At 43.5% G+C, this 25,387-nt stretch overlaps 2 protein-coding genes across 2 annotated transcripts in view; both read right to left on the reverse strand.

Moving 5' to 3' along the window:
* The window catches only part of LOC111870769, an 11,274-nt gene extending 4,021 nt beyond the window's left edge, over positions 1–7,253 (reverse strand). Inside the window, exons 1-5 of the mRNA XM_023863292.2 lie at positions 7,110–7,253; positions 4,221–4,284; positions 3,496–3,557; positions 2,285–2,320; positions 570–702 (exon numbers count right to left, since the gene is read on the reverse strand). Coding sequence (XP_023719060.1) covers positions 570–702; positions 2,285–2,320; positions 3,496–3,557; positions 4,221–4,284; positions 7,110–7,172 — 358 coding nt within the window. The 5' untranslated portion in view covers positions 7,173–7,253. The remainder of the gene's footprint in view (positions 1–569; positions 703–2,284; positions 2,321–3,495; positions 3,558–4,220; positions 4,285–7,109) is intronic.
* A 5,414-nt stretch (positions 7,254–12,667) lies between these two features.
* LOC111870770 lies at positions 12,668–23,104 on the reverse strand. The gene is made up of 8 exons (XM_023863293.2): positions 22,927–23,104; positions 19,981–20,044; positions 19,544–19,605; positions 19,403–19,438; positions 17,053–17,176; positions 14,358–14,428; positions 13,800–13,873; positions 12,668–12,811 (listed from the first exon to the last, which is right to left on the reverse strand). The coding sequence occupies exons 1-7, from the start codon at positions 22,987–22,989 to the stop codon at positions 13,853–13,855; spliced, it is 441 nt and encodes a 146-aa protein (XP_023719061.1). The 5' UTR covers positions 22,990–23,104; the 3' UTR covers positions 12,668–12,811; positions 13,800–13,852.
* Positions 23,105–25,387: the final 2,283 nt, after the last annotated feature.

Below are 25,387 nucleotides of genomic sequence, written 5' to 3' on the forward strand. Positions count from 1 at the left end.
CGTGGCTGCTGTGCTGTTTTCACTGCATGGTTTACGAATTTTAATTATTGACAATCCAAAAAAATTTTAATTAGCATCAAGAAATTTTATACAATTTTATAAAAAAACTTTACATTCCCAGGAAACCGCTGTGTTTGTGAAATGTTCTATTTTGTGTACTATGTATTGTAACATATAAGTATACGTACTTTACGTCTAAACAACTTATGTGATGGTGGTTTCCTATTTGTAGTGATGTTTGCCCTCTGAAGATGGTCCACAGAGACCGAAACATGTAAGGGTGTTAAGTTTTCATGTAGTAAAAAACTTACAGGTCACATTGGACGGAGTGATTTATATTTGTAATTGTTAGTGTGACGGACCAGAATGAAACAAATCAAACTCAAGAATTTTTGCTATTGAACACAAGCTTATTACTTGTCTTTAATGATAAAACGTCTCATTTAAAAATTTATGGTGTTCCTCAACAATTTTAGCGTCATGTTCAGTGTGTCGTGAGTTGAAAAAGGTTGAAAAACTCTGGTCTAACTTATGTAAGTGTGTGTATGTGTGTGTGTGTGTGAACTTACTCCGTTCATTGCAGTCGCCAACCTCCTTCCGGTACTTCACTTCCTCTTGCTCATCAAACTTCTTTCCGTTCTCTGGCCTCGAAATTTTCATAACCATCACCAAGAAGTCCACATTCAGCTTGCCTCCCGTCATCTGGCGAAACAAAACCTTCTGTATGAACCTGCATCATCTCAGCGGCATCTGAATCACTTCCTGCGCATGCGCCTCAGTGTGTCACCTTTGCTCGGGAACAAGCAGCGTAGAACGTTGAAGTTTCTCCAAAGTTTCAGAAATACTACACTTTTCATTTTAATAGGCCTTCAAAATTGGCATTAAAGATATTATCCCTGAAGGTGGCAACTGAAATATTCGCCGAAACGTTGGAAATCCTTCAGCATTTTACGCGGCCTTCTCCCGATGCTGAAGTTCCTGTTTGAACTTATCCTGCCGAGGCTCATGTTCCATTTTCAGGTTATTTTCTGACCTGCTGACCGCAATGCAGTTTTATGCGACTACCATAGGCATATTGCAAGGACAGGATAATATTAAAGTGGATCTTCAATAGGATGTGAGTGTGTCGGCTGTTTCATCTGGCAGAAAATGGGCAGCAATGTGAACACAGCAATGAACTGGTTCCATTAGTGGTTAGGAACTTCTTGAGGAGCTGCACAACAATAAGCTTCTCAATAAGCACGATGCACCACGGATTTGACCCAGAGTTTGTTTTAACAAAATGGCGGAATAATTTTACCAGTAATGAATGTGAGCAGTAATTCGCATTAGAAGTGGATCTAACAGCCTGTAGTGCGGTAAAAGTGAACTGACGTTTCGGAGGAAGATCTCGCCTGAATCTTCAGGGAGGAAGAGTGAGCCGAAGGAGCATGAAGCAGGCAGCAGTATGCTGGTTTCTTACACTTCGACCCTGAAAATGGAGTTGATATATACCTACGAAACGACGGTACAGAACTCCCCGTAACAATTAGCATTAATCTGTAATTAAGCATAATGCGCAGTTTCTAACGGCGGGATTTCGTGTCTGTGCTAATCCTTCTCTCAGGAATTTCATAAGCACTTCAGATTGTGGGATACCGTATAGTGTAGTAGGCGGATACAAATTTTTTTATCCTGTAAAAGGAAGCATCGCCTTCCTCCACAACGATGGGCGTTACGTACAAGATCAGACGATGCCATAGTCCGGTAGACCACTTTACATAGTTCTCGAATCTTACTGTAGATGTCTCACATCCCTCTGATTAAATGCATGACGTACGAGTCTGGTTCCCGAGTCCGGCTCGGATTAATTTCACCACACACGTATGAGCGTGGCGACCCACACACGTACGAGTTTGGCTCATTGGAACCCGAGCCGAGTCGGACTCGCGAGCCAGACTCGTACGTGTATGGGCCCCCTTAAATATGTACGTGCGTAACGAAGGTGCAGTGCTTTCTGCCAGGGTGGGATTTTGTGGATCAGGATGTACGGTAAGTCACTGCTAGCACCGATAGATGTCTCTGTACAGTAAACGCTTCAAAATGCAGCACTACGTGTATGTACAAAGCTGTAGTGGAACTTAGAATATTTGTTTGTATTGTTTTTCTAACTTTACTGTCTCCAGACGCTGCTAATGATAGTGTATGTAAGTGTTTATAAGCGGAGACAATCTTATAACTACATAAATCTATATTTACATATGCCACATACATATAGACCACTGATAACTGAATCGGTACTTACAATATTCTGCTTGGAAATCAGACAGGCGACGAAGCACTGAAAAATTAAGACGAGAGATAAGTAAGACAGTATAAAGAGCGGGATTTTCTGAGTTGTAGCACCGTATATTTGGGAGAGAGCTCGACGTTTCGGAGGAAAATATCACCACCATGTTCAGGGACGAAGAGTAAGCCAAGCAATAAAACAGGAGGATCAGGCGGCAAGCTTAAATGTCATGTTGACACATATTCTCAACTATTAACTGCTATAAGATCAAGTACTATAGGTATTTATGGAGAAAAGCTAAAATAAATTATAAATTTTTTGTGAAAACTTTTATTTTAATTAATATTTGGTTATGAACATGTAGGCCTATAAATTCTGGCGGACCAAAGCTTTGTCTTACCCAGGTAAGTCTTATCTCGCGTGTATTCCAAAGGTAATACAGTAGTTCATTTCCCAGTAAACAAATTTGGAAAAATAGGACGATTCTTGTTTCATTATCTCGAATACGGGAAGCCTTAAAAATGGGGGAAAAAATGGGCCCAAAATGTGTGTTTCACATTACCTCAAAACTTTTATTCGAACTGTTACTAGCTGCAGTGAGTATTTAGCGAGTTACGCTCAACAATTTCGTGTATTCTTTCATGCTAATTATCCGTTTTTATGTCTGATTGTAATCCTAATTAGTAACTAGTCGACAATTGCAACAAGACTTCCAAATAACAAATTTCGTGAGGATCCATTCAGAGGTTCTCCAGCTATGTCGTCCTTACATGCAGACTGACGATCAGAGGAAATTCGAGAGGCGCTCCACAGAGTTGCGAATCACCCTGAGTGCAGTAATGACAAAGGGAAAAACAGTGAGTTTTTTGTGTGTGTGGGGGGCGATGGGCTTGGTTTAGTCGCCGATAAACAGCAATAATTTGGAGGTCCCCGGTTCGAATCTAAGTTGCAACACGGACTGTTCTGACTGTTATCTTAGCGATTTTCTTCAGTCCATGCACAAGGTGGGATAGTACCTCAAATTAGGGTTTCTTCCACGTGATTTTCACGCAGTTCTTCGTTAATGATCCTACCAACTGGAAGTAATGAGAGAGTCGTTAATTTACCGGAAACCAGATTCCCCCAGTGTTTCCTGCAGGTCGGTGCAAATGAGAACATTTCAATACGTGACACAGTGCAACTCCAAAAACGCAAGAAGAAGGGTGTGTGTATGTTGCAAGTCTTACCTTCTGTGAATCCTTTGACTCGTCCATCACTATCTTGGTTTTCTCGAGTTCCTGCGCCTCAGCTGGAGCAAAATTACAATTATTTTAAGAATTTTTCCTTGAAATGGGAACCACGTCACATCCATACTGTCCTCCCACACCTGCACCGCCGATAACAGTCTCAGACAAATATTTCACTTGGGCCGTGCCACAGCTCAAGTGATTAGTCGCTGGCTTTCCACCACGGCAGCCCCGGTTCGATCCCGGGTCTGGACAAGTGGGATTTATGGTGGACAAATTGGCGCTGGGGCGGGTTTTCTCCGAGTACTTCGGTTTCCCCTGCCAATCTTCATTCCATCAAATTCTCCATCATCATAATCACCGGGGGCATGTACAATAGGCCAATCAGTGGCCGCCGTGCCGAGTGGACCCAGTTGGACTCCACACCCCACTAAGCGTATTAAAAAAAAATTCAGATCCAAAGGCATCAAGGAAATGTATTACACACGGGCATCGTATGGAGTTCGGAGTTCCCACTCTGGTGAATACTGAGACAGCGTGTTTTGGAATGTGACGCCGTGTAGTTTTGATACCAGATTTCCATTACCCTTCCACCCCTAAGATGGAGACGTAATTTGTTTCCTGTGAGGTACGGACTTAATTCCTTTATAATATTTAAAGGAATTGAATCTTCGAAGGATGGATTCTGCAATTTGTTACTAGTTCTAAACACAGCTGTAACTTACCATCAGATATTCCTGATGATTTCTGGCACGATGACACAGCATCTTTAGTCATGTCTTCATATGTCTGAAAGAGATTGTGTTCCGAAATGTTAGGTCGCTTTAATTCTGAGGACAGTTAAAAAGTCTATACATGTACACATGCCGTTATTATTGTGCTTCTTGAGTCCTGTGTTGTCTCCAGACTTGTGGAGTTATGAGATGTCAGGACACAACAATTATTGTGTTTAATGAGTAGGGACTCCCTGCATTCACAATCCAATCGATATCTCGTAAAGCGTTTATATATATATGGGCTTCAGTCTCATCCAAACAAACAATTTTTATGAAATTACGACAGATGGCGACAGAGGAGACTAATTGACAGAGCCACTTACAGGAAGAATTAGTAATGCTTGCAACCAGCGACTGCAGCGCTCAGACGTGGCACCGTGTTACTGTAAATCTCACCCAATACTTATGCTATTTCACTGTATGTAGAGACCGGAAACAGCGATCCCGTATGTACGGGAAACTGTTTTGCAAATAAAATGTGTTTCCCATGTTTCTCAAATATATTTTTCGAAACATCGCTTCAATAAATGTTTAGCGAGTTACGCTGAAGATGCACTCAGAAACGAACGTAGGTGTCCTCGAAGTGTCAGACATTGTTTTCACATATTTCCTTGGCACTACAGCCCCAGTGGGCCTAGGCCTACCTCCATGAACTTCTCCGTTCACTGCGGGTTTTCAGATCTTACATATTCGGTAGGACTCCTTGGGCGGGTGATCAGCTCGTTGCAAGGCCTCTACCTATACACAAACACAGAAAAACACACACACACAAACACTAAACATCCATGTCCTGAGTGGGATTCGAACCCACGATCCCGGTTTCCCAGCGAGCAAAGACAGTACATGCCTTAGACCGCTCGGCTACCGTGACCGGCGATTTCATATTTTAGTCAATAAAGTTTAGTAAAACTTGCCACTATCAGGATCAGATTTTATGCAAATGCGATCTCCGGTTCTCGAGTGGCTCCATGCAATGAGACTGAAACCAGACAGGCAGACAGACAAGGCGAAATTAACAGGAACACGGCTCTGCTCGCAATGTTTCGTCTCAAACGCGCAAAAGACTGTCATGTCTTCAGATTCTGTACAAGCGTGACGAAGTTAGAAAGATTATATTTGTATATTAAATCGACTGAGAAAGCTAGTTTAAGCGGTGAAGCTTCAGGCTTGTATTCATGAGTTCCTGGCTCGAGTCTCGACCGGTACACCCATTATCCTGACTGGGAATTCCAGCCTCTACTCTCAGATTCACAAATAGTGCCTTATATTAGCCAATTATTGTCTCCTTCCAAATCCTATCCTACCATTCAGCTGTTGTATTGTGCGCTGCCACAGTGATGTAGACAAAACACAAATAAATACATGTACTGGTTATGTAATGATGTATTTTAACGGTTCATAACTGACAGATAAAATTATTAATTGCATAGAAATCCAGACATTTCATTGGAAGTTCCTGTATATATTATAATATTGTATATTTTCAATTAGTTACCTAATCATTTAAAGAACTCTAAGTCCCGCCTTCTTCAACATTAGAAGACATCGTTTTGCTCAGACACTGTATTTGTGTGTTTCGTACTGTACAATAAACAGAATTTTCTTTTAATGGCTCTTCCAGTCTCTTCAAGGCCTAGCCCTCTTATTCAGTTCCTTACAGACGGTAAGACTCCTTGGACGAGTGATCAGCCCGTCGCAAGGCCGCTACTTAAACACAGGACAACACAAACAGAATAAACGCATACACACACGAAACAAGCATGCGTTGAGTAGGATTCGATCCCACGATCCCAGCGTCCGAGCGAGCGAAAACAGTACATGCCTTAGAACACGCGGCTACACAACAAACATCTTCGAGCAGTTGATGATTGTAAGGAAGACGCGGTGTTTTCTGTGAGGTACGAAATGAATATTTGAGTATTATTCGGAAGAATCTGTAGATTATTACAGCAACTACAAGCACAGGCAGTGGATGTTAGATTCCCAGATGTGGCAGAGTTTCTTCCTTCACTACTTTGTTCGAATGACCTGGCTACCAACCATCCTCTAATTCAATGGGAATCGATGTTAAAACGGCCGAAGTCTGAAGATGTACGACCATTCACTTCCACCTATGGCAGACGTTGGCCGCCCCATAGCTGAAGCAGTTAGTCGCTGGCTTCCAATCGCGGCGACCCGGGTTCGATCCCGGGTCTGGTGAAGTGGGATTTGTGGTGGACAAAGTGGCACTACAGCAGGTTTTCTCCGAGTACTTCGATTTCCCCTACCAATCTTCATTCCACCAATTGCTCCACAATCACCCTCACCTATCATCTGGGGCTAGTACAATAGGCCAAAAGTGGCCGCAGTACAAGGGACTTAGTCTCACCCCACTAGCATTAAAAAAAATTGCAGAAGTTGTTCTGTGCCTCCACGTCTGATGATGTGATGCTTAATTCAGCACAGAGCAGTTTTACGTTTGCCGTACTACTGCACATCAACTTGATTGTCTTGTCACAAGTAAGTCGTGACTGTTTCTTGCACACAGAGTAATCAGGAATTGTTATGGAAGCCTTATTCAGCCGGTTTTACTTCTTATCTTTACAAGACCATCACTGACTATAAGTCTGCCATGTAATTATCAAGTCAGGAGGTCGTCGAAATGTGTTTTAAAACATGAGATCGTACCTCTCAAGAAACATTGTGTCTCCATAACAACCACCAACCTCTTAATTCTGTTTAGGGGCGTAATCGCGGTTTGCTCTGACAATTATACAGAACACGTAAATACACTGTGGGCAAAATATGGACGTATTTAGACGTTAAAGCAAGTTGCCACTGTGCTGTAATGTAACTTACCGGTGCCGCATCTGTGTGACAGTACAGCGCAGTGATAAGCAGCAGCACAACCTTCAGCTCCATGTCTCAGTAAGGTGTGTTGCTCACTGCAGGGGCCCCTCGCACGGCACGGCTGCAGGCGATTCGTGACTGTTTCCGACCTATTCACGGCACTACAATAAATACCATAAATATATCTGTGCTAAAAAGGGGGGAAGCACCAGATACATAGATATTAACATTATATTTCCTCTTGGTATTACAGCGAGCCGCGAATAAACCATTCCATTCATTTGCCGGCTCATATATCCGCATTGTCTCTTAGTTTAATGGAGAGACATAGATTGAGGGTGTTTGAGAAGTAACAGGAGAACGAGGCCGCGTCATAGCTCAAGTGGTTAGTCACTGGCTTCCCACCGCGGCGGCCCAGGTTCGATCCCTGGTCTGGTCAAGTGGGATTTGTGGTGAACAAAGTGGCGCTGGGGCAGATTTTCTCCGAGTACTTCGGTTTCCCCTGCCAATCTTCATTCCACCAATTGCTCCACAATCACCCTCACCTATCATCTTGGGCTGGTACAATAGGCCAGAAGTGGCCGCAGTACAAGGGACTTAGTCCCACCCCACTAGCAATAAAAAAAAGGAGAATAGAGACAGATGCATAAAGGGTATTTCATAATATTTACTCTTTACTAAGTAGTGGTCCAATTAGACTTGCGAAATCAATAAAGATGAGATGGCTGGACGTGTAGCATGCTCGAGAAACACATGCAGAGTTTTATGTTCGGGAACCCTGAAAGAAAGAGGCTTCTGGAAGATATAAGCTTAAAGGAATCACATTGAAAGTGATCCTAAACGCATGCACCGTGCCACAGCACAGGCAGTTAGTCGCTGCTTCCCAACACAGTGACCCGGTTTCGATTCCGGGGTATGTTATGTGGAATTTTTTGTAGACTAAAAGACACTGAGATTGGTTTTTTCCGAGTACTTTCGATTCCCATACCAGTTCTCATTTCACCGGCTGCTTCACGCTCACTAAACACCCTGTTGTTGATGTCTCGATTTTGATATCGTTAAATAAGCAACCTAAAAATGAGCACATATCGCGAGAAATTGTATGCTGGATTTAGCTGGCTGGAAATAGGAACAATGGAGTTCTAACTGCTCTAGAACCTTGTGAGTATGAAGCAGGGGTTCGAGCTGCTCTAGAACCCTATGACTACGAAGCAGGAGTTCGAACTGCTCTAGAATCTTGTGAGTATGAAGCAGGGATTCGAGCTGCTCTAGAACCTTGTGAGTATGAAGCAGGGATTCGAGCTGTTCTAGAACCTTGTGAGTATGAAGCAGGGGTTCGAGCTGCTCTAGAACCCTATGACTACGAAGCTGGAGTTCTACCTGCTCTAGAGCCTTGTGAGAATGAAGCAGGGGTTCAAGCTGCTCTAGAATCCTATGACTACGAAGCAGGGGTTCGAACTGCTCTAGAACCTTGTGAGTATGAAGCAGGGATTCGAGCTGCTCTAGAACCTTGTGAGTATGAAGCAGGGATTCGAGCTGCTCTAGAACCTTGTGAGTATGAAGCAGGGGTTCGAGCTGCTCTAGAACCCTATGACTACGAAGCAGGAGTTCGAACTGCTCTAGAATCTTGTGAGTATGAAGCAGGGATTCGAGCTGCTCTAGAACCTTGTGAGTATGAAGCAGGGATTCGAGCTGTTCTAGAACCTTGTGAGTATGAAGCAGGGGTTCGAGCTGCTCTAGAACCCTATGACTACGAAGCTGGAGTTCTACCTGCTCTAGAGCCTTGTGAGAATGAAGCAGGGGTTCAAGCTGCTCTAGAATCCTATGACTACGAAGCAGGGGTTCGAACTGCTCTAGAACCTTGTGAGTATGAAGCAGGGATTCGAGCTGCTCTAGAACCTTGTGAGTATGAAGCAGGGATTCGAGCTGCTCTAGAACCTTGTGAGTATGAAGCAGGGGTTCGAGCTGCTCTAGAACCCTATGACTACGAAGCAGGGGTTCGAATTGCTCTAGAAACTTGGGAGTATGAAGCAGGGGTTCGAGCTGCTGTAGAACCTTGTGAGTATGAAACAGGGGTTCGAGCTGCTCTAGAACCCTATGACTACGAAGCTGGAGTTCTACCTGCTCTAGAGCCTTGTGAGAATGAAGCAGGGGTTCAAGCTGCTCTAGAACCCTATGACTACGAAGCAGGAGTTCTAACTGCTCTAGAACCTTGGGACTAGGAAGTAGGAGTTCGAACTGCTCTAGCACTGCTTTCATTTGTTTTTCTTCTAGAAGGAAATGTGTTTTATCACAAGGAATGAATCTGAACCTGGGGTTTGTGACCGGTTGGAGCGTAGCGCGCCTGTAGTTCTGCATCACACAGCCGTGACGACAACGCGGTGCAAAGCATCCACGCAAATAGCGCCACTTCCTCGTTCCATAACAACGAAACCTGCACAGGCCTGATAATTTCATCGCTTTTTTGTGTCTCATTGTGTTGCACTAACATTTGCTCCGCAAAATATGAAATGATATTATGTAGTAATAAAAAAATTAAGTTTTTGTCTCATGAGAAACGCATTACGGCTTCATTACAAAGACTGATCTATGCTGTTTAAGGAAATGACTCGATTATTGTCAGAATCATATGAAACACGCAAACACACTCTGTTGTAAAGGTACTGATATTTTCAGTGTGTAAGTAGGTGGTACATATAGTAACCATTGTGCTTCAAACACTTAACTATTGTGGTGTATAAACCGGTTGCTAGGCAACAACTTAACCGTTGCTAAGTAATGGTTCAATAAACAAAGGCCGTTGCCAGGTAATTGCCCAAAAGATTCGTAATACGCAGCCTGTCCTAATTCAGTTGCTCGATTCTACATCAGTAGAATGTTGCTTGGGACTGGCATTTCCAGGAGAGAACTATGTAGCTTAACAGTTCGTTATCACCAGCAATACCACCATGCCTATCACCATAAGCCTCCCACGTGTTAAGGCTAGAGATCTGTTAAGGTCTCATGCCTGTGTTTGTATAGACTTTTGATTTGTGAGGGATCAACTGGAAAGGCATTCTTGAGCTCACGTTTGAGTAATGCCGTATATCCAGATAGGTCTGTAATTTTCTATGAATTGCATTTCTGGCTGTGACGCCGTGCGGTGTGAGCGCGTCTCAGGGAACCTCTGTCTTATTGTTTATCTGTGAATGCAATGTCATGTCATGCAATTTTCCCTGTTCTGAGTAAAAAAAAAGAAAAGTAAAGCTATCCCCGTACCAGGCCGTGAAGGCCCATAGGGTTGTGAGACGTTGAGGGTCCCACATTGTCTAGGTAACTGGCTCAAAGATGGCGGTAAGTTTGTCAGCCTTACGCGCCGGCCGCGCTTTACTACCCAGGAAAATTATTTAATTAATTCCTGGTACTCATTTCTGTTAGAGGCTGAGTAAACCCCTGGAAGGATTAGGTCAAATGAAAAAAATCCAGTGACCCCATCGGGATTTGAACCCGCGACCTTCCGGCTTGTAGCATAGCTCCTCAACCACTACGCTACCGCGTGCCCCCCCTGTTCTGGGTACAAAATATATATATTTTCTTTTATGGCTAGTGGGGTGGGACTAAGTCCCTTGTACTGCGGTCATTTCTGGCCGATTGTACCAGCTCCAGATGATAGGGGAGGGTGATTGTGGAGCAACTGGTGGAATGAAGATTGGCAGGGAAAACCGAAGTACTCGGAGAAAACCTGCTCCAGCGCCACTTTGTCCACCACAAATCCCACATGACCAGACCCGGACCGCCGCGGTGGGAAGCCAGCGACTAACCGCTTTAGCTATGCCGCGGTCTTACAAAACATATAACTGTTCACTTTCAGTTCCTCTCTGACGTCCCTGCCGACGAAATGCGAATGAGAAAGTTTTATAAACGCAAAAAGAAAAAATCTTACTGTTGATTTTGAGGGATTTGTACGTCCTCTACTCTCTTTAACATGAGAGCCGTTTTTGGAATGACGTCAGTAGGCATATGTATGTATGTGTGTATGTGTGGCTGGAAATATGGATGGATGTGTTCCTCAGCGGTCTGGCGGATTTTATGCATGTTTGGTATTCCCAAGCTTATCCGTTCTAGTTCGATGCCCGGCGAATCTAAATAGTCTACATCTAAGAATAGTCGCCCTTTGGATCGGCCCCGAAACACCCAGCGACCCTAACGAGTTGATTAAATGTCAGCGATTTATGGAATTCATCCCCCTAAATAGAAGTGTATGGGCGATATCTTGAGGAAAATAAGGGTACATATATTTTGGATGCATTCTGGGAACTGGCTTTAGTGGCGAGACGCATTTCATGGTTGATCGGTACCACCTAGCAAAAATCACTTTCGTTTCCAAGGCAACATAGTCGAGTTTAATCGTGTTTGAGGAAGTCTGTGCAGTAACCCGTGTGGAGGCGGGGTCGAATACCTCCACCGTGACCCTGCTAGTCATAGAAAGCGACGAAAAGGGAAGTCTCAAAACTGAGACAGTAAAATACAGTCGCGAGACCCAAGGGACTCGGAACCGAGAAAAACGCGCTGGCAGAGACCAGCAGCATGTACAAAAGACAGACCCGTCCTCTCGTCAGAGAGGGCGACCCACAAAAGAGAAGACCGTAACTGTCAAACTGTAATAAATACCTGGTCATGAGCCTTAGATGGGGCTCGACACCAAGACTTACTGACTAACCGTCAGTCGCAATGTGACTTTGACTTTGGATTAAACCATAGTGAAGCCATTGTAAAGGCGTAGCTGCTGTTTAGATCTGTTGCTAGCAACAGCTAGTGTAAGGAGACGCCGAAGGCGTTATTTATGTGTTATACGTCCTTAGACTGTAAAAATTAATTGCAGTTACGACTTGTGAGCAACCAATAAATCGATTCACTTATCAAAACTCCGTCTAGAAGTCACTAATACAAGTTAATATATATATATATACACACAATATGTTTATAAGTCTTTTAAAGCGCAGTGGTTTCTATACGTATCACCTGCTTTAAAATTCAATCGTCTGCAGTTTTCCCAAACAATATATTTGTGCTTCTTTTGGCTTGTTTTTGACTTCATCCATCGTCTGGTATGTAAAAGACAAAAGACCACGACGTTTCGGAGACTGGATCTGTCTCCGTCTTCAGGTGGGTAGGGAAAGATAAGCGTACTCAGTTGGGCCCGTTAGAAAGAGCTAGTCTCAATCACTGGTCAAGTCTTTTACATACCAGACGATGGATGAAGTCCAAAACAAGCCAAAAGAAATACAGTATACACCATCGTCGGAATCCTTTCAACTCTGTCCAATATATTTTTGTGTTTCATGTGAGTAGTTCTCACAGTAAAAAGTATTATTTTCTGAAGAGGAATAACCATCTATTCTTTGTAAAGAGGGACGTCGTGTGTTCGCTGAGGAAGAAAGGTCAATTTTATATATTACTTATATGATTTTTAATCTTTTAATTGTTACAACAGTTGTTTACATTACGTAACCAATATCTGACTTTAGGAAGCATGCGTATTGAGGAGTGGTGCTAAGGGCTGTAGATATATCGGTCAAAGTCTGACATTACAATTCACATTTTCAAATTTATTGACAAAGAGTGATGGGGACTCTACATGTTTAGAGCCTGAACGAATAGAAAATTGTAACCGTGTAGAAATCAGTGCACTGCAGATGTTTCGCTTCCACTCCACGTGTCATGTGAAATCCCTGTGAACAAGAACAGCAGCATTTTAATACCAATGTGAACCATTTAAATAACAGTGGTTAGTACATTTAGCGTCACGGAAACTGTACATGTTTCTCAGAGAATATACATGTGATTATGTTTCATATGATCACCTCAATACCCAGTTATTTCCTTATACAGAATTAATCGGCTAATCTTCGTAAATATGGTAGGATGTGTCTTCTGGGAGTTGGAAACTGAACGTGTTCATTAAGCTTCAAACGGTCACCCATAAGAACACCAGACAACGATAGCTTCGACATTCTTGTAGTGCAGACCTGAAGATAAATGTTAAAGGTATCCCTGTAACAGGCCAATAAGTTTGTGAGACGTCAAGCCTTCTAACTTTTCTAGACAATTGACTCACAGATGGCTGTGAGGTCAGCATTAGGCGTCGGCCGCCTTTTACACCCAGGAATATTCCTGGTACTCATTTTTGTCAGAGGCTGAGCCGACATCAGGGCCATAGTGCGGCCGGAAGGATTAGTTCAGTTGAAAAATCCAATAACTTCTTCGGGAATCGAACCCGCGATCTTCAGGCTTGTAGCATAGTGTTTCAACCAACTACGTTACAGCGTGCCCCGACGGAATTTTGTGGCCTTCCTAATTTCGTGGTAAGTCTCTCTAAGTTCTCCACAGAACTAAGTACCTGTTCTATAGTTTTCACGATTCTGCACGGATGGCTTCGTTATGGAGAACTGATAGAACTACCAGTAAATGTGGAAACATACAATTTTCTTGTGAGTTTGGAGTGTTGGATCGCGGAATTTTGTTGCGAGTTTGGAGTGTTGGATCGCGGAATTTTCTTGCGAGTTTGGAGTGTTGGATCGCGGAATTTTCTTGCGAGTTTGGAGTGTTGGATCGCGGATTAAGGCTAGTCGCAAAATCGCACAAGTGTGCCGTGTTAAGTACTGAGACTCTTGCTAGAGGCTTCTAAACACATAAAAAAGCAAAGTTACCCTCTGTTACCTCAGATTCCTTGCAGTCCCTGGTTAAATTCTGGTACTCCATCCCCTGTGCGGCTATGCAGCTCCTTCTTTCATCTGTTGGTGAAGATGGCGTGTTGTTATAAGTACTCATTTCTTTCTCCAAAGGAAATTATGTCGTATTATTTTATTCTATTTCTAAAGTAGGAAGTGAATGCTTAGAAAAGAACTAGGTAATTAATAACAGTTCATCTAATGAAGTAAGTAAATATTGCATAGATTAGCCAATTGTTAGCGTTATTATTGAGAAGCTAACAGTCGTTCAGCTACTCAAATTCCCTGCCATTTATGGAAGACGAATGTTCATTATCGTGCTCACAAGAGCCCGCAATTGGTCCCTTTCTCGAGCCAGAGGAGACCAGTCCATAAAATCTCATCTTACTTAATTAACGCCATTTTTAATATCCTCAATCAGTTCGTTTATAATAAAAGTTCGGCTGTCGGTAATGCGCCGTACGCGCATGCGCTTGTATGGGCCCTTGGCCCGTTGCTATGAGCTAGTGACAAAGAGAGGAACGTCCATAAGTCTTGCAGAACTTACCATTGTCTGCATTGAGAACTGCAGGAAACATTTCCACGTGTTGTAGCTCTTGACACACTTGCCCTCTCCGGCTGCAAAGAGACGTAACCATATTACATACTGCAGGCGTAGGCAGGGATGCTCTTGTAGTCTTAGTACAGTGAGAGAGTTAGGAGTGTTCTCCACGAATGGCGCAGTAAGGCGATAACAGACAGGATTGGCTTGAATATGTGGGAAGGCTGGAGGCCCAAAGGAAGAAGAGATCGTGGGAGACCATGTAAAAGTGTAATACATAAAGCCGGAACAGGCTATCGACCTAATTATTGAATTGAAGAGGAGGAGAGGAATTTATTTAATTTAATATTTCAGTGTTCAGCTATTTGATACCGTATAGACTGGTACGTAAGTACCAACGTTTTGCTGTCTCCATATTTTTATACCCTGTACATGGAAGCAACAAGTTCTTCCGAAATGTTGGTATTCACCTGACAGGCTACGCACTATCATGGCCCAGGACTCGAATACCACCATGAAAACCTCAAGCATATTAAGTACTATACTGGAAGTGAGGCGCCTAAGAACGATCATTGCCTTATGGATATTTATCAGAGGTAAATTCTGGCCTAAAGTCATAAGTACAAAAATAAATCTAACCTTATAACAGGCCGTGGAGACCCATAGGGTTGTGAGACGTCGAGGCACCCACATTTTCCAGACAATCGGCTCATAGATGGCGGTGAGATTGTCAGCATTATGCGCCGGCCGCCCTTCACACCCAGTAATATTCCTGGTACTCATTTCTGTTAAAGGCTTACGCGATCCCAGGACCATAATGCGGCTGGAAGGAATAGGTCAATAGAAACATCCAGTGACATTATCGGGAATAGAACCCACGACCTTCCGGCTTGTAGCACAGTGCCCCAACCAGCTACGTTACTGCGTGAATGCTAAGTTCAGTCAGTATCTGATAGCGCCATTTCTTGTTCTGTGTTTCTCTTGATGTTGCACGAAATGTCATGCCAGGACTGCACTGGAGCGGGGAAGGGCAGTACAGTACTTAACACATTTGTGTGACGTTTCCGATTGTATTTTTCGCGTTGCACTGACAGGCACATTAAGTAACTACATCACAGACGACGGTGATGGTAATTGCGATGACTCTGGTGGTGACAATACGAGTATATGAAATATTTTCCAGAAGTTCACAGAGTGAAACAAACATTACATACCTCATCTGCGTCATTATAATCAGCTATTTACTGTGCTGTAATCTTACCAGAGTCCTCTGAAAACGGGAGCAGACTCAGTGTGTGTCTGTATCAGGTATGGTTTGCACAGTGAAGGTGCCTTACAAGATTCAGAGAGCCATTGTCACGTGCGCTTGCCAGCTGTGTTCCCTGCACATATAGGAGAGTAAAGATAGGCCTGTGCTTGATTAAGCACCATGCCATGAAGATGTATAGGGAATGGCGGTGTACCTCCTCGAAAGCTTAACTTCGGAACTAGAAGGAAGTGAATGGGCAGCTTCACGCTCCGACAGATTTATCAATGGTGAAAAGCCTCCCATTACCCTTTGGATACTGCAGTGAGAGGGTTGGAAGTGGTAGCAAAGCATTTATGGCTTGATACAGCGCGTGAGAGAACTGTGCATCATAAGCTATCGTTTTTGGATGCAAGTTTTGTCTGGTATATTTCATGACCTACTCAACACATATTGGAATATATAGGCCTTCACGTAAAGTCGTATATTATTTATCGAGTCTGGAAACCTGTCAGTCCTCATTGATACATTTAACGCTGGCTCCATTTACAGAAATTTGTCGGAGTTCAGTACTCCATGATGTATATATTGTACGTTCTGGTCGCCCTGCAATGAAACGTTCCGAAGAAGGTGCCCCTTAGCTTCGCCACGTCTCTCCGTCCTTCTCTCTCTCTCTCTCTCTTTCTAAGTCCTAATGTAACAACTCGAGACATTATAAATCGATTTTCATTGAAATCTGAGTTACATAATAGTACTACAATTTGCAGATACATTGTAATTTTTCTTAATACCGGACGATAAATGCGGAATCCCGATGAGGTCATTCAATTTTTTCAATTGACCTAATCCTTCCTGGGGTCGACTCAGCCTCTAATAGAAATGAGTACCAGGAATTAATTAAATAATTTTCCTAGGGAGTAAAGCGCAGCCGGCGCGTAAGGCTGACAACCTTACCGCCATCTTTGAGTCGATTGTCTAGAAAATGTGGGATCCTCAACGTCTCGCAACCCTATGGGTCTTCACGGCCTGTTAGAGGGAGAGGTTTTTTTTTTACCTAATCCTTCCAGCCGCACTATGGTCCAGGGGTAGGCTCAGCCTCTAACAGAAATGAGTACCAGGACTATTCTTGGGGGTAAAGGGCGGCTGGTGCGTAGGGCTGACAACCTTGCCGCCATCTATGAACCGATTGTCTAGAAAATGTGGGAACCTCAACATCTCACAACCCTATGGGCCTCCACGGCCTGTTACAGGGATATCTTTACTTTACTTTTACTTACTTTAAGCGTTTCAGCAAAAGTAACAGAGAAAAATAGAACGCCAAATCAAATATCTTACCGCATTTTCCGTCTGTCCGTATGTGTTCAGAACAATTAAAGAGAAATGAGTTGCGTTTTGTGCTGCTGTGCGAAGTTTCGGTATCCATGTATGCTGTCTGCCGCGACAGGCTCCACTTACCTGTGTCGTTGCAGTCAGAAACTCCTTTCCTGTATGCCTCTTCGTCGAATTTGCGGCCTTCGCTTGCAAACGCTTGCTTGGAGACTTGGATCATAATGTCGATGTCAAGCTTCCCGTTGTGCATCTGTACAGAGAAGTGCCTCATGTTTAAGTGGGTAAGATGGCCAATTTGCCGCGGATTCTGTAGCTTATGGCGACCTCATCTCTTCGGAAAGAAACAAATGTAGTAAAGGGTCTGTTATGAAATATGTTTACAGTTTAGTGGAAGTAGTAGTAGTGATGGTGGTAGTACAGTAAATAATAGTAATAATAATAATAATTGTGTCAGCAAGTTTAATAAGCTGAGGACCAGTTTCGAACCCAGTTGTGGTCATGTGGATTTGTGTTCTCCAGAATATCATTCTCCTAGTACTTGGGTTTCCCCTGCCAGGTTTCATTCCACCCCCTGCTACATATTTCTTAACCACCCCTGTATAGACTCAATAATACCAGCTTAGTTAAATAACCAACACAAAAAAATTAAATTCGCTTATTGGGGTGGTGGAGTCCAACTGGGCCCACTCGGCACGGCGGCCACTGATTGGCCTATTGTAACCTGCCCCGGGTGATTATGATGATGGAGAATTGGTGGAATAAAAACTGGCAGGGGAAACCGAAGTACTCGAAGAAAACTCGTCCCAGCGCCACTTTGTCCACCACAAATCACACTTGACCAGACCCGGGCCGCCGCGGTTGGAAGCCAGCGACTAACCGCTTGAGCTAAGGCGCGGCCAGTAACCAACATAACGTAACGATAATCAGTAATTAGCACATTTACTCGCGCTCGCAGTGAGCGCGCGTTTCGCCTCTCCTTCTGGACACGCGGGGCCCAAGAAGAGCTGGGACGAATGTTGCAGGCTTCTGAACGTAGGTAGTTGGTGCGTGTATTTGGAAGGGAAGTGGCCCTACTGAAAATACTGGTAAGAAATTGCCGACTCATAGGGACGATGCTGAAGGAACTGCGCGACAGGCAATATAGGTTTATGATAATTATAGCCTATTATGTGAAACCATATTTGAATATTCGTGATTATTATTTACTTACTTACTTACTTACTTACTCATGGAGCTGAGCCCTTCTTGAGGAGCCGCCAATTCTGCAGGTACTCAAGAATTTCCCAGCATTTTATGGAACCCGAAGGTTCATCACCGTGTTCACATGAGCCCTCCACTTGTCCCTATCCTGAGCCAGATCTATCCAATCCATACCATCCCATCCCATCCCATCCTATCTCTCTAAGATCCATTCTAATATTGTCCACCCACCTACGCCTTGGTCTTCCCTGTGGTCTCTTTCCTTCTGGCTTTCCCACCAATATCCTATACGCATTCCTCGTCTCCCCCATTCGTGCTACATGACCTGCCCACCTCATCCTGATTATTATTATTATTATTATTATGATCATCATCATCAACATCACGATTTAGAGTGTGACTATAGACGAGGTTTGGATTGGTGACTCGATTTTTTGTACACTTATACACATAACTCGGAACTACAACTAATTGCAGCGTCGTCGCTAATCTCCACTATTTACAGTTCACTACAATACACACTCTAGTGTTCACAGTCTGTTACTAGACGTTTTCTGGTAACGGTTCTAACAATGACTATTCCTCAGCCTCCGGACTCAAGTCCGTTCTTCAGAGACTCTCGTACAAAAATATCAACTAAATTCAGAGTCAGAGTTACTCTACGACTGGCGGTTCACCACCAGTCGGTTCATTTTGGCGCCAAGCACCTTGAGACCCACGACCAATATTTTTTTCAACTGAACTCTTGCGGGCATAGTCCTTATGTAACATCCTCTCAGGCGAGAAGCTGTGTCTGTCTTTTACAATTGCTCCTACCCCTCCCCATGGCAGTCATTCTCAAGTCTGAGTCCCGAGGGACTCATGACCACATTTTACTGTCTGAGATTCATGACTATCCCAGCCTGGAGGGCTTGGTCACCGTAAATTATATACCACAGAAACAGGGTGGCCCAGTTATACCCCCTGGCACTGGGCTCACTTTTCGTCGCCTCCTACGTCTCGCAGGGCTACTGTGGAGGTATTGGAACCTGCCTCAACAAGGGCCGCGTCTGACTAAGCTCTAAACTTATCTCTTGCTCGTAACATCTCAGCACGGACCGCGTGAAAAGACTCCGTTTTCACAGTTGTACGTATATCTGTTGCCGCGGGAACGTGTTTATCAAGCCGTTGCCCAGAAACGGGTCTGGTATATTACAAAGGGGTCTACACGCTACATTATTATTATTATTATTATTATTATTATTATTATTATTACCAGTTTTGTGTCTCAACTTACCACACCCCTTTTGGTTAGCATGCAGGCCACGAAGCACTGAAAAAGGAAATAATACGTATGTATGTGTCGGTAAATGATAGAATTCGTATCATATCGCATCAACATTATGCATAAGCCACTCATATGACAAAAACTGCTTACCCTGTGCCCTTCTATAGACTCGTTCTTCACAATCTCACTCCTCTGCAGGATCTCTGCATCAGCTGAACAGAAATAGGATACAAACATCATTCTGAACTTCACGTCACCGAGGAATGTAGGTTAAAGCGACCGGCCATATGAACAATGAAGCAGAGTGGGGGATACTGAGAAATAAGGAAGGAAATAAAAGACAGTCGTCGGAGAAGAAGAAATGTTAGGAGACGTGGAAGAAGATGGTCAGATCAGCAGCGAGATTTTGATTTCAGTAGTTCAGAACAAGCAGAAAATAGCGATGATGGGAAAGGCTGCTGAAGAAACGGAATTATTGTTGTTACGCCGTTCTAAAGGTTGTGACCCATAGCAGAATTTACAGAATGTCCCTCTACTTTTGCAAAGCACCCGCCAGCAACGCCTGGTCTCCATATCCGTATACTTACCGTCGCTTATTCCTGCCGCTTCTTGGCACGCCTTCGCGGCTTCTGCGGGCAAATTGCCGTGTATCTGAAACACGATGAATATACCAGCGCTGACAAAGTGGCATAATAATATTTTAAGGGATGGCAAGTTAATATTTGTCATCGCTCTTATTTTCGTAATAATTGCAACAAATTTAATTTGTGACCATATTAGCCTCCTTTCTTCGGTAGTATAACACCTTACCTAACAGTGATCAGTAGGTTGGGTCGGTGGGCCGCGCCATAGCTCAAGCGGTTAGTCGCTGGCCTCCCACCGCGGCGGCCCGGGTTCGATCAAGTGATTTGTGGTGGACAAAGTGGCACTGGGGCAGGTTTTCCCCGAGTACTTCGGTTTTCCCTGCCAATCTTCATTCCACCAATTGCTCCACAATCACCCTCACCTAACATCTGGGGCTGGTACAATAGGCCAGAAGTGGCCGCAGTACAAAGGACTTAGTCCCACCCTACTAGCAATAAAAAAAAAGTTGGGTCGGTGTTCTGACAAAGGTGACTAAGAGTGCAACCATTTTCTATGGTCTGATGTTATGTAGTCCAGCAGACGTTCACTGAATTTTCGGAAGAGCCCACTGTCTCCACCTTCAGGGTCCAGAAGCGAGCCAAGAAAGAGAGCAGAAAGCAAGCTGCAAACTCTGATGTTGTCTTGCTTTTCTCACTCTTTGGCCCAGCAGACAGAGAGAGTATGTTCCTCCGAAGCGACGGTGGACATCCACCGGACTTCACGACTTTACATCCCCAAGACATTTAAACCTGTGATGAACGTAGGCCAAGGGCTTAAAAGTGACCGATACAGGGGCCAAGTCAGTATGTTCGTACACGTCGTGTAATTCTTATCTAGTTACTGATTATTATCGTGCTGTCTGACTGTCATATGTTTAGACTATTGTACTAGCGTCTTTCCTCACATGATCGAGTGTGATTATAGACGAGGTTTAGACTGATAATCGGATTTATTGGAACACACAACTAGTGACTACACTTTAGAAATCACTGTTACACACATATTAGTGTTCTCAGTCATGGTCTTCACGAGTCGTTGCTTGGTAGCAGTTTACAACAGTGGACCTTCCCCAACCTTTGGGTTCCCGAACTGTTCCCGGCATCACGTACTGGCTTCTCACTTCTCAGCTGACTGTCTACCTGAAAACTCTCTCTCAACCGACTGATTGGCTGACTGTTAATGTCAAAGTCAAAGTCAGAGTTACTTTACGAGTGGAGGTTTAACACCAATGAGTTCGTTAATCAGAGATATTTTCCCAACTGAACTCTTGCGGTAATAGTCCTTATGAACATCCTCTATAATGAGAAGATGGGTTTGTCTCTTATGAATACGCTTGTCTTTTCGTCAAGTGTATATTTCTCACATATAACATGTTATTGAAAATTATTCCCCTTGCACTACACACAAGTCCTCTGTTGGTACAGTCTTTACAAAGCAGATCATGCCTAACTTGCATATCTTACGCCACAACGACAGCTTAGTCACTCGAACGGTCGTAAGCTTGACCACCGCCAAGTTTAAGCCTGGCTTCACCGTGTTCTATACTGCGAACATGTTCATTCTCATGATTCTGTATGACTTCTGCTTGTCGCCTGCACAATTTGGTTACATTATCGTATACATACGGAAGGTTGAAAGCTGTGTGCAAGTCGCGGACTGGCGTGCGCCTTCGAAAATTTCCAGTGGTGTGCTAATAGCATGTGGTCTTCGTTATAAATCGCTTCGGCACGGACCACACAGGAAACGCCGCTTTCATCAGCTCTTCTATTGTTGCGTGCGTGTTTATTGCGGCTATCACGTGACGGCTACAGAATCATTACCTGTCAAGTGGCGTGTTCACGGAGCCGTTCCCTAAGAAAAGCTGTCTCTGTTGGCTTCACAGTTCTGGCTTTCAGCAGATATGCCATAATATCGAGGCATGAAGCTCATCTAAATAATATTCTTGATCGAATGTTTACCTCATAGAAAACATTGAGTGACCATTACATAGACCAATCGATAAATTTTGTTTAGGGAATTTTTTCCATCAATCATGCGGAACGTACAAGCATAGCCTTGTATGGGCAGAATTTCAGACTTCTCTTATGTTGAAAATGTTGAATATTGTAAGCTGTATGCTTTTAATTGTCTTGAAATAAGGAAACTTTGCCCAGAAACCAGATACTCAATTTTAACATCTTTCAGACTCACGTTACTGCGGTATTCAAATTTGTTTCAGGAATGATTAGAGGCGACGTAGACCCTGCAGTTTGCGTCGGGTCATGGTGTGCCCTGAAGGTGACCACAAGCGACAGGAAAGGATTTTCTTATAGAATTCAGCTTGTTTCCTCATTGGCAGGCTCAAGCGTAGTGCCAATGTCCTGGAGACTTGGTACAGTCCGTCTGTAAAAACTAAAATTTTAGCCACTACTTCGCGGCTTCCTTCCAGAAACCTCAGTAAAGATTTATAGGAACTAATACATTAATTAATGTGAAGGAGTTTGCCCTTCCGAAAGTACAGGCCTGAATTAATTTGTAAATATCAGGAACTTCCATATTTTGATTTTCTGGCTTATGCCATCGTGTAGTCTGGTAAGGGGGATAGAAGCATTATGTTCATCCGAACGTTGGTATCAATCCACCAGACTGCACGGTGTCATCAAAACCCACAAGAGCACAATACGTTTCTTTATCACCGTGGAAGCTCAAATATTATGTCAGACTCGTTTGGCGAGTTCTTTATTCTGAGAGGAAACAGTTTTATACTCAAATCTATAAAAATTAATGTAACATTCAATTTGCTGTGAATACAGGAGTGTGCTGTGCAGTATACAATAGAGGGCTCCAGAGCTGTAAATCCACCATTTCGAACGGCGTCAAAGCAAATATAAGCGCTACTTATATTAGGACAAACGTGTGGCAGTACTTACGGGAGTGGCGGTTGAGAAATAACAGGAGACACTGAGTAAAATAGCCACAGCCTTCGTGAGCATGGTTGTTTTGCTGCTGCTATATCAACGTCTAGGCTAAAACGAAGAGTCTCCACGCATTCTACACTCGGCTCCGCTGTGAATGCTGTGTGCACTTGTCAGCCTACCGTCAGGCTTGCCTGCTGTTCCAACTTCCGCAAAGTTACATGAAAGTCACATGCAGTGACAGGCGGAGATATGGATCTCGCGATTAATCGGCTTTATACAGGAAACTTAATAAAATGTAAATTTACTTCACATTAAAACATGCCAAAAGTCCTTGACTTTTAATGCCGAGGACAGACATTGTTGATTTTATAATGTTCCGGCCAAAGTTACTGAAATCATATTCGGAAATCGGCAAAGGCTAAAGTAAGCTTCGCCTTGAATATATATGGGGAATGGAGGTAAAGCTCCAAGTATTCTTAACCAAGTCATGTTAAGTGGGTCCCTTGTAACCACGGCATGGCGTGTCCTCAGGTTGCGAATGGAGAAGACGTCCTCCAGGTATGGAGGGTAGCTGCGATTATATTGAATAAGCAGTCGCGGACAGCCGACAAGGGGTGGTCCTCCAACTTGGGGGTTGGGCATGGGACTACAACTCCTTAACGTAAATAATAAGCTTGTTACGAAAATGAACACAAAGCCTCGGACCTGGACGGATTCCTTGGATAAACGACATAAGCTAATGAAAATGGATATGAGATTTGGCACTTGGAATGTACGAAGTTTGTATAGGGCAGGTTCGCTCAGGGCACTGGCAGAAGAAATCTTAAAATATAAGTTAGATTTAGCGGGAGTACAGGAGGTCAGATGGGATGGAGATGGCATTGCACCAACAGGAGACTATACAATTTTCTATGGAAAGGGGAATGAAAATCATGAATTAGGTACAGGTTTTTTCGTACATAAGAGAATCTTATCAGCAGTTAAGAGGGTAGAGTTCGTTAGTGATAGGATATTATATATAATGCTAACAGGTCGCTGGTGTGATATCATTGTTATGAATGTTCATGCCCCAACAGACGATACAATTGGTGATATAAAGGACAGTTTCTCCGAGAACTAGAACATGTTTTTGATAAATTCCCTACGTACTAAATGAAAGTTTCGTTAGGAGATTTCAATGCCAAAGTAGGGAAGGAACATTTTTCAAACCAACATTTGGGAATGAGAATTTGCATGAAATTAGTAATGATAATGGAGTTAGAGTAGTAAACTTTGCCACATCGAAAAATCTCCGATGTCCAATCATTCAGGGCAGCAGATTGTGGTACTCACCACTAGGTGGAGGCAAAAATTAAGAAAAGACGTCAGAATATGACGTCAGTTGTCAGATCAGTGGCGGTAATCAAATAGACGTACGGAATGTGACGTCAGTTGTGAGACCAGTGGCGGTACGTACAGACTCTGACCCAACATGAAGGGACACTTCATAGGAATTGGATTTTACGAAATTTGTATTGTTCATATTGTGACATATGTGCTGTTTCTGCAACAATAGAGGAATGTTCGTAAATATTCTAATGACAATGAATATGGAAACTGCGTTTTATATGAGTTCTGTGCCAAGCAAACGCACAGAATAGGACGTCTATTGCTAAGCAACGAAGCTCTAAACACGCATCCTTAACAAAATAACACCGTGTTTTCCTTGGGGTCCGTGCAGAAGAGTTAGGTTGAAGACAATCGGCGGTACGATTCATTCAATTCTCGGTAGGAGACATCCACGGGAAGTTCATAGTAGAAGACTTAGAAGTCGGCCTGTGAAAACTTAGCGTGTGATTTGAAAACTTTATGTGTGCTGTAGTGCAGTGATATCTGGAGTGTGACAGTTATAGTTCTGTGTTAGAAACTGTTGCGAGGCAACGGACAAGGAAACATTTGCAGAGGAATAGCTATTTAGATCTGTTACCTAGCAGCGACTAGTGTAAGCAGATATAGAAGATTTTATTTGTGTTACAGTATTCTTGAAAGGATCATAATTAAATGTAATTAAGACATGTATTATTTTTTTTTATTGTTAGTGGGGTGGGACTAAGTCCCTTGTACTGCGGTCACTTCTGGTCTATTGTACCAGCCCAAAATGATAGGTGAGGGTGATTATGGAGCAATTGATGGAATTAAGATTGGCAGGGGAAACCGAAATACTAGGAGAAAACCTGCCCCAGCGCCACTTTGTCCACTACAAATCCCACTTGACCAGACCCGGGATCGAACCCGGACCGCCGCGGTGGGAAGCCAGCGACTAACCGCTTGAGCTATGGCGCGGTCCTAGTTACGACCTGTAAGTGGTTAATAAATTCAATTACCATCTAACCGTTCTTTGGCCCCTACGTTGCGGGTTGCAGCTTCTCCTCTAGCCGTTCCCTCTCACGTGTTGATACTCCGAGTTTGCAGGTTGCTGCTGCGTCCTTCTTAT

This window comes from Cryptotermes secundus, unplaced genomic scaffold (assembly GCF_002891405.2).
Source record: "Cryptotermes secundus unplaced genomic scaffold, Csec_1.0 scaffold307, whole genome shotgun sequence".
Taxonomy (NCBI): domain Eukaryota; kingdom Metazoa; phylum Arthropoda; class Insecta; order Blattodea; family Kalotermitidae; genus Cryptotermes; species Cryptotermes secundus.